At 57.7% G+C, this 16,458-nt stretch overlaps 1 protein-coding gene across 1 annotated transcript in view; it reads left to right on the plus strand.

Moving 5' to 3' along the window:
* The window catches only part of POC1A (POC1 centriolar protein A), a gene marked incomplete at its 5' end in the record, with an annotated part of 73,535 nt that overhangs the window by 50,828 nt on the left and 6,249 nt on the right, over positions 1-16,458 (plus strand). The window contains one exon of the mRNA XM_079713967.1: positions 1,737-1,880. Within this exon, the coding sequence (XP_079570093.1) occupies positions 1,737-1,880 (144 nt within the window). The remainder of the gene's footprint in view (positions 1-1,736; positions 1,881-16,458) is intronic.

The raw sequence follows: 16,458 nt of genomic DNA on the forward strand, positions 1-16,458 counted from the left end.
TCTTTGATGCTTGGGAATCCTCTTCCGGGCTGATTCTTCTCAAGGACTCTGAGGCCTGCCCAGGTGAACATGTCCAGGGCAGAGCATCTTCCTGGGGCTAGGCCACTGGATTTATCCAAAAGATGGGCCAACTCAGAGGAGATGCAAGCAGGCTGCCAGTGGCAGGTGTGAGGCATCCTAGGTGAGCCCCAGTCATAGCCAGTATTCTCCAGTGGCTGTGGCATTGAGGGGTGGAGGAGTGCTGGGTGGAGTACCCTAGCTCTGTGGTGTATGGGGAGTTGACAAGCTTTGAGCCTAGTGATGCCCTGGGTTTAGAGGGGAGAGGAGCGATGAGTGCAGGCAGAAGACAGGAATAGGGGGCACAGGCACATGGGCAGGTGGCAGGCCCTGTGGGTGGTCTGGCATTGATTCATCCCACTCATGTGTCCTGGCCCTGGAGACGCAGTGGCTGGAGGGGCAGGGCAGGGATGGGGCAGGCCCAGGTGCGGAGCACAGAGGAGCTTCCGATTGGGCATGGGGGGTTGCAAGGTGAGTGGAGGACAGGATGCTCAGAGCAGGGGGAAAGAAGGGTAGTTGAGGGGCCCTGGGAGCTGGGCACGGGAGCACTGAGGTGGGAGCAGAGCTGCGGAAGGAGGCAGGCGGGAGCAGGGTGCCCTGTCAAGGGGTTTGCATTTTCTCCCAGTGCCGGTAGAGAGCCCTGGATGACTGGCAAAGCCAGGGAATGATGTGGTAACATTTGGAATGTCCATCAGTGAGGCTATGGTTGAAAACACTGAGCCCCAAGTGTGGCTGCCTTTATGGGTTACTGGGGTTTGGGGGCTGGCCGAGAGTGTCGGCCTCACTGAGCATGTCATTCCCACAGGGGGCGAGTCCACAGAGGAACTGTAGGTTCCTGAGCATCTGCCCACCGTGTCCTTGGGAGGCTCCCGGCATTCTGCCCTGCTGAACACATGTACGATGCTTCTGGGGTCAGGAGAAGCCTTTGTCTGTGTGCAGAGCAGTGCCTGACTTTGGGGGGACACGCACTGGACTGGAATGAGCCCCCTTAGGAAATCACTTGCCCTCAGTGGTAGTGGAGGAGGAGGAGGATGGCTTCTGCATTTGGGGACTGAGGATCTTAGGCAGAAACACCAAGTCCCTCATGTTCCTGGAGTCTTCTCTGAAGCAGCCCGGGGCGCCTGTCCTGTGGATTCTGACTCCCGCCAGCCATCAGGCCAGGACGTTCATGTAGAATCTGTTTTCCCAGGGGATCTGGCCAGGGCAGGGTTGGAACCTCCCGCTTGTTCTGGGCCACCCCCATTCCTGGGGTGGGGAATTGACCTTGAGCTAACCAGGAGGAAGGGTGACTTCAGAGCCAGGCTGGGCTTCAGGGGTCCCGCACTCTGACAGGCCTAGTGGAGGGCATGCCGTGTGAAGAGCTGGCAGCCCCTGGCCTCTCTGAGGGCCTCCAAGAGCCCACCTGCACATCCCTCCCAGGCCCCTGCAGCCCGGACTGCCAGGTGCTTTGATTCCGCTCCTCACTCACGGCCTCTGCTCAGAAAGGGGAGCTGGAAGGGAGCGCACAAGCCCGGATGTGGGAGTCCCGCCACACCGCCGTTGCTCACCAACATTTGGAACTCGTCTTCTCGAGTTTGCTGGTGGTTTTCCACTTGATCCTTCAAGGAGCTCTTCCTCTCGGTGTTTCCTCAAGCACTGACTCAAGACTAAGGGGTTCTCTTTCCTTTCATTGTCTTTAGCCAGAAGTGGATTCCCCCATCCCACCAGGCAGGGGCAGGAGTCAGGAGTCGATGCAGAGCCAGCCCCAAGAGCCCGTCAGCATGCCCCAGACGCTGACCAGCACGCTGGAGCACATTGTAGGCCAGCTGGACGTCCTCACCCAGGTAGGCCGTGACGTGAATTCACCCCATCGTCTGCACTTGGCCTGGCATTTGGACCATTTGAAGTTGGCCAGCGGGTGCTGGTTTGTTGTTTTTTTTTTTTAATCTGTCAAAACTTTCAGTATTTCATCTTTTTTTCTCTCTCTCTCTCTCTCCTTATCCTAACCACATTACTGTCATCACACCCAACAAGGTTAATGATAATTCCTCAATACCATCCAATATTCTCAGGGGTCACTTTTAACGGGTTCAGGACACACAGAGGGAGAAAGAACTATGAAGGTAAGGACCGAGGGGATGCAGGCGGCACATTAAAGAGCCGAGGTGACGTCGCTCCCGGCTGCGGCCATGGATCAGGTGCCCAGCTCCCCGGGCCTCCCCGTTCCTGCTGTCATTAACTGCGCCAGGCCAGGTCGAGGCCCGCTCGGAGCCGCGAGCTCCTCGCCTCCTGGCTCCCAGGCGGCGACCCCAGCAGGCCCGGTGCAGCTGAACAACCCACTGTCCCCAGATACCGGCGAGTTCCTGGAGGGGAAACGATTGACACAGCTGCCTGCACTGCGCCCCCGGCCCTCCCCCACAGTACCTGCATCTCCTGGCAGGGCTGGGAGCTGCAACTGGCTCCCGAGCCCAGCCCACCCGGGTCCCCCGCAACCGCTCTTCCTGATGCCTGTTCCCGCACCGAGCTCTCAGCACCGCGACCTCCGGGTGCTGGATTTTTTAAAAATATAATTATAATTATAATTATAGGTATAATATAATATACCTATTTTCCAGCCCAAATTAATGAAATAGCAGTGCCTGCCCTGGGATCCTGGCTTTCAGAGCCACCCGATCCCTGGCCAAGCCACTGGACCCCAAAATCACCAACACTGAATCCTGCCAGGGAGTGCCCACCCAGTGCTGGCCTGGGCCACAACAGAGCTTTGAAAGAAACGCTGTCCGTTCATTTGACTCTTCGCTGGGTGGGCACTCGAGGGATATGCCAGGGAACTGCGTGCAGTGAGTCAAGGCATCCGAGAGCCCAGGCTCTGGGTTCGAGCTGGTGCTGCTTCTTATCCTCTGAGCGACCTTGGAGACATCCCTTCGGCTCTCCAAGCCCTGGTGTGTTTATCTGTGATGAGCCTGCCATGTTTGTGGTCAGGATTAAAGGAGATGAATCTGCAGGAAGTGTTTGACCTGTGCCTGGCCCTAGATAGCTGCTCAGTAGATGTTAGCTGTGGCACTGACCACCCTCATCAGGGAGATCAACATGGCCCCATCACCACCAGGAGCGTAAGTGCATCTGGCAGCTCATAACACAGACTTGCACTGCAGCAATTCCAGTGAGAGCAAAGCGCCCTGACGAGAGGTGGCAGCCAGCACTGCGGGCATGCCCAGTGGGGCATCTTCTCCTGGGGTGGAAGAGCAGTGCTGCAGAGGGAACAGCCTGCCTGCAGGTCTGGAGGGGCCATGGGCATATCCAGGCAACAAGCAGAGCCCAGCACAGCTGACATGGGGCATGTAGGTGGTGGTGGCAGCTGGGCCGAGGCAGGATTTAAAGGTCCTCAGGCCCCTTCCCTCCTGGGCTCTGGGTGCAGCCCCCCCACCCCCGTCTGTGCTGGCTCACGGCTAGAGGGGGGAATGCAAGAGGGAGGCCGAGGACCCTTGGGTCTCTGACAGAGATGGAGCTGAAGTGGTGTGGCATCCCTTCCCTACCTCTGGATCTCAGGCTAAGTGTGAAAACCTCCCCAACATTGTGTCCCATGGTCCACGGCATGTCACAGCATCCCAGCTGGTACTGCACACCCTGGACCCACTGAAGGAAGGACATTTGAGGGGAAAGGTCAGGCATCGGTGACTAGGGGATGGTGGGACTATGCGCACATCATACAGACATTGCCGAGAGCCTCTTAGCCCTGGAGGAGGAGGCATGTGCTGAGAGGCAGATGAGCAAAGACTTAGAAAACTTCTCCCACCTCAGAGCCGTCAGAAACTGCCAAGCCTGCCTCATGTTCTTCACAGCCTCGTCAAGTGAGAGTTCAGGGGAGGTGGAATGAATTAGAACTTTATAGGATAAAATTGGAAATTAAGTCTGAGAAGGTAGTTAAAAATAGCTTCATTGGATCCAGAGGAGTATAACACTAGAAACATTTCCTGTCACTGTGTTTTAAGGGCGTACATGGAAGGTTTTGTTATGTGTTAGCAGTCAAGAGTCTGGTAGTAACTTTGTAAGAAACTGGCATCACAGGGAATAAGTGAAACCTTGGCCTGTGGCCGGGGTCACATTGCTCAGCCCCTTTGCAAATCCAGACAGCACTGCCCCCCCACCAACGGCCAAGCCCATCAACCAGTCACCCGCTTTGCCAGACTGTGTGCGTTCCTGAAGGCCACAAAGTGTGGCGTGTTCCTGATGGAGTCAACATATTTTGAGGCAACTTGGGACCCACAGATGAAGCCCCCAGTTGAGACCTTAGAGTGCAACCTGTTTTCAAAATGGTGTGGGGAGGCGTCTGCACGAATTTGCATGCTACCTCGGGCTTGGTCGCCAGTTGTTTTCCAGGCCCACATCCCCTCCTGGAGTTGGGGCCCTAGCTGAGGTGTTTAGCTCCAGCCAGAGCTACCCCTCCCGTTGGGACCAGCCTGGCTGCGGGCAGCCCCCTCTCTGGAGGCTCCCCTGAGGCCTAGAGCCAGGTGACCACCGCCGTCCTTCTCCCCATGCGGGTAGCTCAGCTGGGGCTCTGCGCCTACTTGGCCTGTGGGTGTTGGCCTCGGATGCTTTCTCCTCAGCGGCACTCCTCACCCTCCTGGTGTGCGCCTCTGCTCTGGAAGAGCAGGGGTGTCGCGGCCACCCCGACACTGACACCTACCTCAGAGTTCTCTGTCTGAATCATGCTGTTCTCCTCCGTCCCGCCCCATCACTGCCCCTTCCCTCCCCCACAAGGAAGTCTATTTCTAAGAGGCCTCTGAGAGGGACACTGCCTTCTAGGTCCTGTGGGCCTCCGTCCTGAAGAGCATCCTTCAGGGAAGAAGCCCAGGGCTGCAGTGGGCAGCGGCCAGGATGTTTACTGAGCGAGTCACAGAGCCTCCAGTCCCGAGTGACAGAAGGCGCTCCGCTGTGGAGGTTAACTGTCTTCAGAGCCTGCCTTCCCGCTCAGCAGGCTGGATGCGGCCCAACGGTCGAACCCTCTCTGGAGGTGTGTGGCTCATTTGGCACCCGTCTGAAGGCTAAGGACCCGGCCTCAGTCCTCGTCCGTGGACACTCTGTGCAAACCAGAGGCCCAGAGGTCAGGCGGCTGAGCGGGCCTGGAGGAAAATGTGGCTCAGAGCTTGTTTGGGTGCAAGTCCTGGCTTTCCCACTTCTAGCTCAGTGACCTTGGGCAAGTCACTTAACCTCTTCATGCCTCAGTCTCCAGATCTGGGACACAGAGCTGATAATTGCATCCACTTCACGGGCCTCTTGTGCGGATGGGGTGTGTCAGCCAGTGTGCAGCTCTTTGAACGGTGCCCAGCAACGCCATGTGCTGCTGATGTGCTCAGTGCTGCTCCTGCTGCTGACCTTGTCACTGTTCAGGGCCTGGCTGGCATGGGTGCAGGGGATCCTCACGACGGCACCAGAAATAGCTCCCCAGTTCCCCCTGCCTCCCTGCCCAGGAGATCCTTTCCCCCGCCCTCACAGCAGGTGTGGAGGGTTCCCTCCGTGCGCACACGTTCGCTGAGCCTTTTCTGTGTGTGGGGCCCTGAGCGAGACCCAGTCCCACCCTTAGGAGGGCCCAGGACTGAATCTGCTGATGTCAGAGCCAGGCCTCCTAGGAGGAGCAGGCAACCAGGACCGTGGGAGACAGCTGGGCAGAGTGCGCCAGACGGGAGTCCTGTGGGCCAGGTGGAGAGGGCCACAAGTCCTTTGGCCTGGGCTAAAAGAAGAAGCAACGTAGGCATTTGCGCTGCTGGTGTGGCCACTGAGCAAGGCAGAGTCGGGCCACACCCATGCTGAGGGTCTGGCATGGAGTAGGGACAGGGACACAGAGAGGTTGGGACCTGGGCCGGGGGTGGAGCTGTCAGGGCCCTTCCCCCAGGAGGCGAGTTCTGCAGCCGCCCTGGCTCAGGTTCACCGCAGGAGGGAGGAAGGGGGTGAGGAGATGGGCAGGGCAGCACAGCAGTCAGCCCCTGCGATGCCGCTGGGCTCCCGAGGGAGTGAGGTGCTTCCTTTAGCCCCCATTGGAAAGCAGACTGCCCCAGGGACATGTGTGGCATCTGAATCCAGCCCTTTAACTCCTGAATTGGGGTTGTGTGGTTTTATTTTTTTAGGAATACCTTTTTAGTAAAGTGCATACATTGTTTTTCAGAAGTGTATTTATTCAGGGAAATAGGACGGGATGGCCTTGCAAGGTACACAGCCCTTCGTGCATCTCACGCCCGAACAGGTTCACTCTTCGGGCTGCCCCAGGCTGTCGGGTCCTCCCACAGTGTTGTTTTAGATGGGAAGTCCTCAGAGTGTGGGGATCACACCCTCATCATAATTTTCCTCCTGATGTTTATCTGAGGCCTGCAACTTTCCAAGGGCTTTCCTCTGCAGCCCTGTGTTATCCTCCTGCCTGGTGCTCACAGGTCACCTCATGCCCGGTGCAGATAGGGTGTTGTGCCTAGATACGGCTTGTGCCTGGACCAGCTCTGTGGTCCACTCAGCCTGGGGCTTCTCCAGGATGCCAGGTGATCCTGAGCTCGACCTGCTGTAGGTCAGAGCTTCCCCAGCTTCCCTTGCTAACCATTTCTATGTAGTTAGGTATGGCTTCATTGAGAAGTTTATCTGCAAACCAAACTTGACCTTTCTGAAAGTTAAGGCCAGAAGCTCTTGCTCAGCGCTCTGTGCTCACAGAGCCCAGCAGGCCCGGCCCCTGAGGTCACCAGCCAGAGAGCACTCCCCCTTGCCCTGGCCCTTCTTTGTGTGGGGGAAACCCCCACCTTGCCCCTGTGAGATTGCTGTTTGGGGCCTCACTGAGCTCCTCAGTACCATGATCCCAGCTGGACACTGTGTCCTGAGCTGCCAGGGGGTGTTTGGCCTTACACGTCCCTGTCAGCTGTGGGGAACAGAGGTACCTCCCTTGGGTGTCAGGGCTGCTCTGCTCGGCCCAGTGAGCCACTGCCCATTAGCCTGGGCATACTTGCCCTCCTGGTCTTGAGGGCCAACTCCACCGCTCATCACCTGGGTGATCTTGGGCAGGTGATGTTACTCCCCAGAGCCTCAGCTTCCTCGCATGTAAAGTGGGGACAGCCAAGCCTGCTCGTGTCCTCTGAGCACTATGGTGAAGCTCTGGGTTACCTGGGTGTGCTAGGTCGATGTTCTCCAAGGGTCAGTGTGGGAAAACACCAGGGTGGTCAGGTGACACAGGAGTGGACATTCCACGCATGTCTGTAACTGCTGGAGTGCCAGGAATGCTTTTGAGCTGCCAGTGAGATCTAGTGGTCTGACTAGGCATTAGGATGGGAGGGAGACAAAGAGGAGGTCTTTCCCCATGTCCAGGAAGGAGAAGGGCCCAGGAGGTGACGAGAGGGACTGGGTGCCTGGGGACTGTTGAAAATCAGGGGTGGGTCGTGGGGCCCATTAGATGCGGTCCTTGAACCCAGACCCAGGTATTGGGGCCAAGATTGAAGCTCTTCAAAGATGTATAAATATATCTTGTGACAGCCATCCTCTGAATTGAGTTACCGTAATGGTTGTGGGGGAAATAGATTTCCTCACGATGGGATTTAGGTTTTTCTTTGGGTGACTTTTTGGTTTTTCAAAACCTCTCATGGGAATTCTCAAAAGCAACTAGGGCTGAGGTCACAAGTATGGGTGCTGGGAGCCGTGTGTGTGCCCCCCCCTTCCTCTCGGGAGCCTGTCCTGGGCCCCACCTTCTCCCCTCCCTGTCTGGGGAGAACACACACCTGTCCTGTGGCCACCCTGGTCACTGTCCTGCTGGGCCTGCCCCAGTCTTCTCTTCCTGAGATAGATGGCTCAGTCCCAGAGGCCTGCAGGAGTCAGAGCAAAGCTCAGACCAGGAGTTAGAAGCCGCAGATGCTCTGGCACAGCCTTGCCTTTTTCTGAGGAAGCCATGGTTTCCTCCTCCACTGAGGGGAAACTTGAGGCCCTGCCCATCTGTCTGCCCTCTGGGGTGGGCAGCAGAGGTCGGCGTCTCAGATGGGGCCAGGACTGCTCTCAGGGCCTTCCTTCCATGAGTCGCCCCTCCCCTCCACCCCTGGCCGGGCCTCTCCCCTTGCGGCCACTCCAAGAGGAGGGGCTCCAGAGTGGACCCCTGCCAGGCCTGCCTGCTTGGTGATGGGCATTCAGAGGCCCTGACCTTTCCCCTGGTGTTCTTCTGGGGGTTCTGCCAAGTGATTTAGGGTCCCTCTTGCAGGTGCTGGGACGCTCACCAGTGAGCAGGGAGAGGCTGTTTTCACAGCCAGAGTCCCCTGGGAGCTCACCTGCCACCTTGGCTCCCTTCACTTCCTTCACGGGCTCCTGAGTGACAGAGGTTGGGTGGTGTCTGGAAGTTGCAGGGGCCCTGGGTCTTCCTCAAGGGCGAGGGCGTGGGCGTGGGCGTGGGGCACAGCTCGGCAATGTGGGCGGTACCCGGGAGCCAGGGAGGCTGCAGTGAGGGGCCTGAGCCCGGCAGGCGGCCGGTGGTTTCGCCTCAGAAGCCCACAGCAAAGTTATTTTTGACTCCGATTTCACGTCTTGCTGCTTTTTAAAAATACCAAGCCATGAAATTCCTGCTCCAACTGTTTTCTCATGGCAGCTGTGCTTGAGGCTGGCCACAGCAAGGCTGTGATGTCACACATTCAGGTTCCTGTGACTCACTGGGGGCCGCTGGGCTCGGGGACCGGAACATGTGCGCCGTGGGAGCAGCCGCGGGCAGGCCACCCAGCCCTATGGTTTAAAGGTCCAGGTTGTTGCAACGCTGCTGACCAAACTCAACAAGGATAAGGATTTTGGCCTGTTTGCTCTGGGGAGTTGGATAGAGTGACTCATTGCTTCAAGACACCCTGCCCCTGCCCCCCAAGGTCCTGGCAGTTTCCTATCTGATGGGCTGCTCGGGTGAGGCATCCCACACAGGGAAGGTGGGAACACTGGGCAGGCCCGGTGTGGGCCGAGCTGCCTGACCACTCTCAGGGACTCTCGGGGTCCCTCTTTCCCGGACGGACCAGCTGTTGTTTGTGGAAAGAGACTCCAGACTTTAGAGCAGTTCTGCCATTTTCCCTGGGGGCGGGTCCTCCCAGGTGTGCCCAGATGGAACTTGTCAGGCAGGTGTGCAGTGAAAGCACCTCCCCGCCCCCACCCCCAAGTAATCCCCTTTTGTGAGGTGTGTGCAGCCCTCCGGACGGCGCTCGCACACCCAGGCAGGGGTGATTGTTGCTGGTTTCCGCAAGAGCGGGCCCTCCCTCCACAGCAGCCTATCTCGCCACTTTGCCTTGACCGTGTATAATGTATAATCCCAAGTGGGTTTAGCCAGCCTCCTCTTCCTGGATATTTAAGGGCTGCCCTTGGGCCAGAGTCGACTTCAGGACAGCCGGACCTCCTGCCACTTGGGGTTTGGAGACTTGTTTTTCCTCTGTTAAGAGCCTGCTTCCTGGGGACAAGGGACTGAAGACACTCTGGTCTGTTAGACACTTGGGGTCTGACTCTAGCCAGTTGCAGAGGGGCTGGGCCCTGGCCCTTCCCCATCCCTGTTGCTCATTTTTTTTTTTTTTTGCGTTATGTGGGCCTCTCACTGTTGTGGCCTCTCCCGTTGCGGAGCACAGGCTCCGGACGCACAGGCCCAGCGGCCATGGCTCACGGGCCCAGCCGCTCCGCGGCATGTGGGATCTTCCCAGACCGGGGCACGAACCCGTGTCCCCTGCATCGGCAGGCGGACTCTCAACCACTGCGCCACCAGGGAAGCCCCTTGTTGCTCATTTTGACAGTTTATCCAGAGGCTTCTCTGGCTTTGCAAATGCAGAGGCATGGGGAGTACCAAGTCAGGGCCAGTGTGCTGGCAGCAGTCAAAGACGGGGCGAGCTTGTGTTTATTATTGCGTGAGGGGCTGGATGGCTGCTCCATCTTCTATCCTGTCTGCGGTTATGGCAGAAAGCACCCCCTCCCCAAAGAAGCTGCAGATGGAAGGCCCCTGCCCACCAGATGGGTTTGGGATGGCTGTGGTTACCTCTGGGGCCTGGGAACATTCACGGTCTTATGAGATTTCCCCTGTGAGGCCCAGAGCAGGCCTGGAGCTGGGGGCTGGGGAGCAGGGGCTGGAGCGGGAGATCTAGGAGAGCTAGGCCCATGCAGGGACATCTCATTCAGACTGACTCTGGATGATTCTGAGAGGAGGGAGGAAGGGGACCCAGGCGATTTGCTCTCACTGCTCTGGGGACCCAAGGGCCCTCCAAAGAAGGGTCAAGCACAGGCCACAAGAAGGGGCCTACGAGTCTTCTGGTTGTGACAGGCAGCCCCAAACGGGCCTACATGGCTCTGAGATTAACCAAGCCCCAGCTGCCCCATGGCCACTTGGTGCCCTCCTGCATGAGGCGCCGTGAGAGCTGGGTCGGGAAAGACTGCAGTCGGGCCTGCCATTTCCCTCCGCCCGCTCTGCAGAGGGCCCTGTCTGGGCCTGGACTGTTGGTACAGACCCTCACTGTACCCATAGTAGCCTCAGCTCGGGGGGAGGAGAAAAAACGGAAAGGAGCTTTGAACTCAGCAGAGCGTGGCATTTGGGGGAGCGATTCTGTTCCCCCCATTCTGATCTGGGCCTAGGTGGTAGCTCCAGAAAACCAGCCAAAATGAGAGACTGGGTCTCCCACTGTGACTCACCAGGCACTCCACAGGGCAGGGGGAGCCTGTGAGCCTTCGTCCCTGAGGTGGGCCTGTTGTACAGGGGCCACAGCCTGACTTGCCAGGCTGCACTGAGTTTTTCCAGGCCTCCAACAAGCTACCAAGCAGTCTCTCTGACTTGTGATGGTTGTGTTTTATTGGGTGCTGGCAAATTAACTATTTTATATGGATTGCTGAAAAAGTGAGCATCTGAAGAAGGGGGTACTGAAGGTGGTCAAGGCCAAGGTTCATGCCCCACTGTCAGCCCTGTTTGGACTTTCCCTGGAGCCAGAGTACAGCTGAGCAGTGACTGGCATCCTGCACCTTGGGGCCTGTCCCTATCAGACACTTGCCTTCCCTGGTGGCATGCCCATGGCTGGCAGAGAGATGAGCTTGAACCCAGGCCAGGGTCGGCATGGTGGGGGGTGTGGCTCAGGTCTTCCTCCTGGTGTGGGTAGCAGCACCCCACGGGTCCCCGCAGCATCCGGTTTTAATGGATGGTGGTGAGTGGCCCCACTTTTAATAGCTTCTCCTTTGGGGGTAAGCAGTAATATGGAAAAGCCTGCGTTTATTTAAAAGGAGTTGCTATAAAGCCATAAGGTAAGTGAATTAGCCAAGATTCCTTAATGTCATAGCTAATCCACCAATAGAAAATAGTGTCTCATGTGCTTCCCGAAGAGAGCTAATCCTCGTTAGAGGTGGGGGCTGGGGGATGCAGAAACGCCCAAGAAATCCTATATCCCTGAGACAATGTGAAGCAGAAACATGGACCTCTGGGCTCAAGGGACAAAAGCTCATTTTGTGTTGTTGGAAGCAGACTGTGGGGTGATGAGAGGTGGTTAAAAAGACAGTTACTGAGCCCAGAGAGGTTGCGAGGAATTTCTGTAGAAACTTGTTTTTCTGTGCATCAGCTGCGTGTGATGCTGGACAAGTTAACATGTCAGACGTCAGCATGAGCGGGAATCTCCACTCCTCCCCCTCTAAAGTTTAGGCCCTGAAACTTTTAGTCCTCGTCGAATCGGCATGAGGTGGGAAGGGGAGGAACTGGGCTGCTTCCTGGATTCCTACCCCACTTTGCACACCCCTACTTCCTGCTGAGGCTAGGAGGCTTCCTCCCTCCCAAGGCCATCTGGCGGTGGCCCTTCGGGCTCCAGCCTGCCCACCCTCCTCTCCCTCCTCCGCCAGCCCCTCAAGCCCACCAGGTCCAAGGCCCAAGCTGGGGGGAATGTTCCTCACCAGCCAGACAAGCTCATCCTCAGTGCCCCAGGCCCGGGGGACCTGGACTGGCTGGTGCAGGACCGACCTCCTCTGCATTCCCATGGCACTCAGGGTCTGGCCTGTGTCCATCCAGCACTCAGTGTGCACATGTGATGTGCCAGCAGCTGGGCCTGGGAGCAGGAAGAGAGTGGTGAGCGAGAATAGACAGAAATCCCTGTCCTCGTGGGGCTGGCACTCTGATGGCTGTCAACAGGCCGCTCGAGGGCCAGCGTTTACAACTCTGACTCGAAGCCCCCTGTGCCACAGACCTTCAGGCGCTGGGCCGAGGCTGAGGCTGAGAGGCAGGGCCTTTGGTGGTAGGAAGAGCTGGGCCCAGACCAGCAACCCCGGCCCCCATTCACCCCTGACATGTGGCAACGGGCTGGCCAGGGCATCATCAGCAAGCCAGGGCCCTGCGTGTGTGCACACACACGTGCACGAACACCGAGAGCCAGAGCCAGAGCTGCCAGGAGACAAGGCAGAGCCAGGCAGGCGCTGAGCCCAGCAGCCCCACTTTGTTTTGATAGCTCACAAGACCCCACAGCAAAGAGATTCCCCTTTTGTTGCATCTGTTTTAGATCTTTAGAATCTGAGTTAAGTCAAAACCCTTCTACAAGGGAGATTAATTCCACACTGTTCCATCTTTGCAGTGAAACCATAGGAAAGTTAGACATTCTGTGCGTCACTGTAGAGACAGGGGCGTTGAGCCAATGGCCAGCCCCTGGATGTTTCCTACAGCCTGGCACAAGTGCCCCCAGCGGCATGGCTGGGTGACTGTGCCCTCGCCCTGAGACCCAGGGCACCTGGGACCCCCTACCCCCCAGGAATCTGGCTCCTGTGTTGGGGGAAGGGCGCTGGGGTGCCCCAGCCCCTCTGGGGAGACCGCCTGGAGGAGCCAGAATCAACCATAAGCCTGGAAATGATTAAAAAGAACTTTCCATCACAGGAGAACTTTAAGAAGCAGCCAGACCACCACGTGCCCTGATGGCTCAGGCCCTACGAGGCCTGACCACGGGCCACCTTCTTTGGAGCCTCATCAAGCCCCATCTGTGCCTAGGGCCGCCCCCTCAAACAGCCCAGAGCTCAGCCATGGCCCCTTGCGAGCTAGGGTAGCCATGTTGCCCACGGTGCACCCCCTGCCCAGAGCACATGCCATGTAAATAGTAGCTATTAATAAAGTGTTGGGTTGGCCAAAAAGTTCGTTTGGGTTTTTCTGTAAGATGTTATGGAAAAACCCGAACGAACTTTTTTTTTTCGCCAACCCTATTACGATGGCTCTACAAGAGATGCAGGGCACAGATGAGGAATCTGAACCCCTGGTCAGGTAACTTGCCCAAGACCACTCAGCAAGTTAGTGATCAAGTTCAGATTTGAGCCCGGCAGTACAGCTCCAGAGCCTGTGCTCTTATCACCTGGGACAAAGGTGGGGACCAGGAGTCACTCTGACAGCATTTTCTAAGGCCCACACCTGTGTCACAGCCATGACATGGTGAGAGAGGAGGAGGGCAGGGACCTGAGCACTGGGGGGTGGGGAGGGAGGGATGAGGGGGACTTCTTGGGGGAGCAGGGCCAGAGCGGGGCTTCGAGTAGGTGGGCTTTGGGCAGGGAGAGCAGTAGTGACGGGCAACGCAGGCCTTGAGTGCCATGCGAATGCCACATCCAAGAGTCTGGCCTTTCTTCCTGAGCTCTTGAACAGAAAAGGAATACAACAGAAGCAGCGTGGAGGGCAAGCGGGTGAGGAGTCACCAGGAAGCTGAGGCAAAAGGATGGGGACTGAGAAGAGGCAGTCACCAAGTGGGACATGCCTGGGGTCCTCAGCACTAACTGTATATTGTGGGCCCTGGGGTCCTGGGTCAGGCGAGGAGACTCCTTGGACAGAGCCCTGATGCGACTACCGCTCCCAGCCCGACACAGCAGCCAGAGCGGGCTTGGACATTCCCTGCACCCTCGTCAGCCCTTCCTGCGGCCTCCCCGACCTGCTCCAGTGCCCTTCCGTGCTCACCATTCCCACTGCCCTCCCCCGGCCTTCTCCCAGGTGCTGCCTCTGCCCTACACGCATCCCTTCTTTCAGCCTGACCTTCTCCCTACGCTGTAGCAGGTGTGTGCTTGTGTGGCACTCCTACCCCCAACCGTTTCAGCCCTCTTGCCCCACTGCCCCTTTTGCCCCATTTGGACACTGAGGTCACAGTCTCCTGGCTTCCCGAGCCTGCCATCCCAGAGCAGTTTTAGTTCCCCCTTGCCACAAGGCAGAGTGCTAGAGGAGGCACGTGGCTGGATGTCAGCTCTCTGCTTCCATCGTCAGTCTGTCTTTGGCCCAGTCACCCTGTTCACCTCTGTGCCACCTGTCTTCCATGTTCCAGGGAGGCCCAGGAGGGCCTTACAACCATAGAAACCAATACCACTCACCTAAGAGGGGCCCCATGCACCCTGTGGGGCTCTGCTTAGAGCAGGAAGTGGCCGTGGAAGTGCCCTGGCTGGGGGAGTGGGGTCTGCTGGGAAAAAGGGTTGCCCGCAGATCTGGACAGCGTTGGGGAGTGTGGTGGGAAGGCCTGGAGTGAGTGAGGCCTGCACACGTGGCAGCATTTCATAAGGAACTAGCCCAAGAGCTGAGAAATGTGGAGAGAACGGCTGGCTGGTCACCCTCATTCTTTTCCCTTCCTCCAAAATGTTATTCACTATCAATCGTGGCAGCTTTGCCAAAAGCCCGCCCAGATAGGACTGGTACTGCATCCCCTCAGTGCCTGGAAGCCCCTCACAGCCAGAGTCTCTCGTTGCTGCATGTGATGGGCACCTGACAAGTGTGAGAGTGGATGATGATGGCAGGAGGGCTCGTGAGGGTTCTGTGGCCCCTCAGAGCTTTGTAGAAGTTATGGCTCCAGTTTTCCTGCTACATTTGCACACCAGTATGTGCAAGAGACCTTCAATAAAGGTGGCGGCAGCAGTGGCTCTGGAAGGAGGAGCAGCTGCCGGAAGGGACCTGGCTCCGGGGGTGAGCCTTGGTCCGTTTCTGAAGTGCCAGTTCACTCCCTCTGGTTTCACCACCTGTTGTGAAACTAGGCAGCCATGATCAGTTCCCAGGCTGAGCCCCTTCTCCCAGAGTCCACTCTGGATCCAGTGCTTGGAAAAGTGGCCACGGGCATGCAGGAGCACCATCATCCCTGGCTGTACCTCCTCGGATCTGTGAATCTGGTGAGGCAGTGCTAGGGAGTGGAGGCGTCCCATTCCTGTCCCTTTTTGGGTAAGGGCCCTGGGACCCCTCCTCCACCTTCCTTGTGACCACCATACTCTCTTCCCTGTTCAGTCACTCCAAACCAACCACACTGGCCTCCCGACATTGCCAAGAATGTGCTGTGTTCTTCTCTGTCTCAGGGCCTCTGCACCTTGTGCTTGGAACCCACTTTCTTTGGCCTGTCCTGTGCTATCTCCTCACAGAGGCCTTCCGGGCCTCCTGTCAGGGTTGGAACTCTCCTTCCCAGGTCTGCCGGCCCCAGAACACGTGAGCCGAGTCAGGGGCCTGGACTCCACGCGGAGCTCAGTCCCTGTGGGCCAGACCGACACATCCTGCTGCTTTTCTCTTTGCCTTCTCCCTAAACACAAAGTGAAAAGGAGGCAGAAATGAGTACTGGGGGGGAAAGAGCTGAGGAAAAATGGAGGACAGGTCCACCTCAAGAGGAAACCAGGCTGAGGAGAAAAAAGGTTGGCAGGGCTGAAAGAAGGGGAGGACACACCATGAGGAAGTGGGGGCCTGGGAAGTGGGCGGTCAACAGGAGAAAGGGGGGCAAAGGAAGGGCCCACAGAGCCCAGGGAGAGCATGTGGGCCTGAAAGAACTGTGCGCTGCTCCGCAAGGCTGTGGGCAGCTTGCACCGCCCCCCTTCTGCTCTTCCACCCCTTCCGAGGGTGGGGGATTTATTCTCCCGGGGAGCCCTGGACTCCTGCTGCCTCCGTGCATTGCCCGCAGAACTCTTCCCTGGACCCGCGTGGAGCCCACGGGAGTGTCGCGGCCCGGCCCCTCGCGGCTGTAGAGTCAGGCGGAGGCCCCGTGGACCCACTTTGCCTTCTCCCAGCATCACAGATGCGTGAGGCCCCGTCACAGGACTCAGGGGTGGAGGCTCTCCCCTTGGCCACCTCGGAGGCCGGTGGAGATACACAAACCCAGGCTCTGTCCCGCGCAGGCCACTTTGGGCCCCGTGGGGTGCAGACACCTGATTACTCGATGCCAGTAGAGAAAAGGCATCTGAGGCAGCAAAGTTTGGACCCGTGGCTCTGTCAGAATGTCCCCTGTGCTGTGTTCCCTCCCACTTGGAGTTGGGGGCCCCAGGTACCAGACTTATCACTAAGGACAGGCATTTTGGTGCAACTTCTCTGCGCAGCACTACAGTTCAGAGGGGACTAAAAATAAAAGCCTGTCACTTTAAAATTGGTTATTTTTACACCACTCAGAAGGCCCTTCAGGATGTTTCATAAAACGTCTTACAATGTTGAACTGTGAGGGAGAGAAGCCTCTCGCCCTGTTAATG

This window comes from Hyperoodon ampullatus (assembly GCF_949752795.1).
Source record: "Hyperoodon ampullatus genome assembly, chromosome: 10".
NCBI lineage: Eukaryota > Metazoa > Chordata > Mammalia > Artiodactyla > Ziphiidae > Hyperoodon > Hyperoodon ampullatus.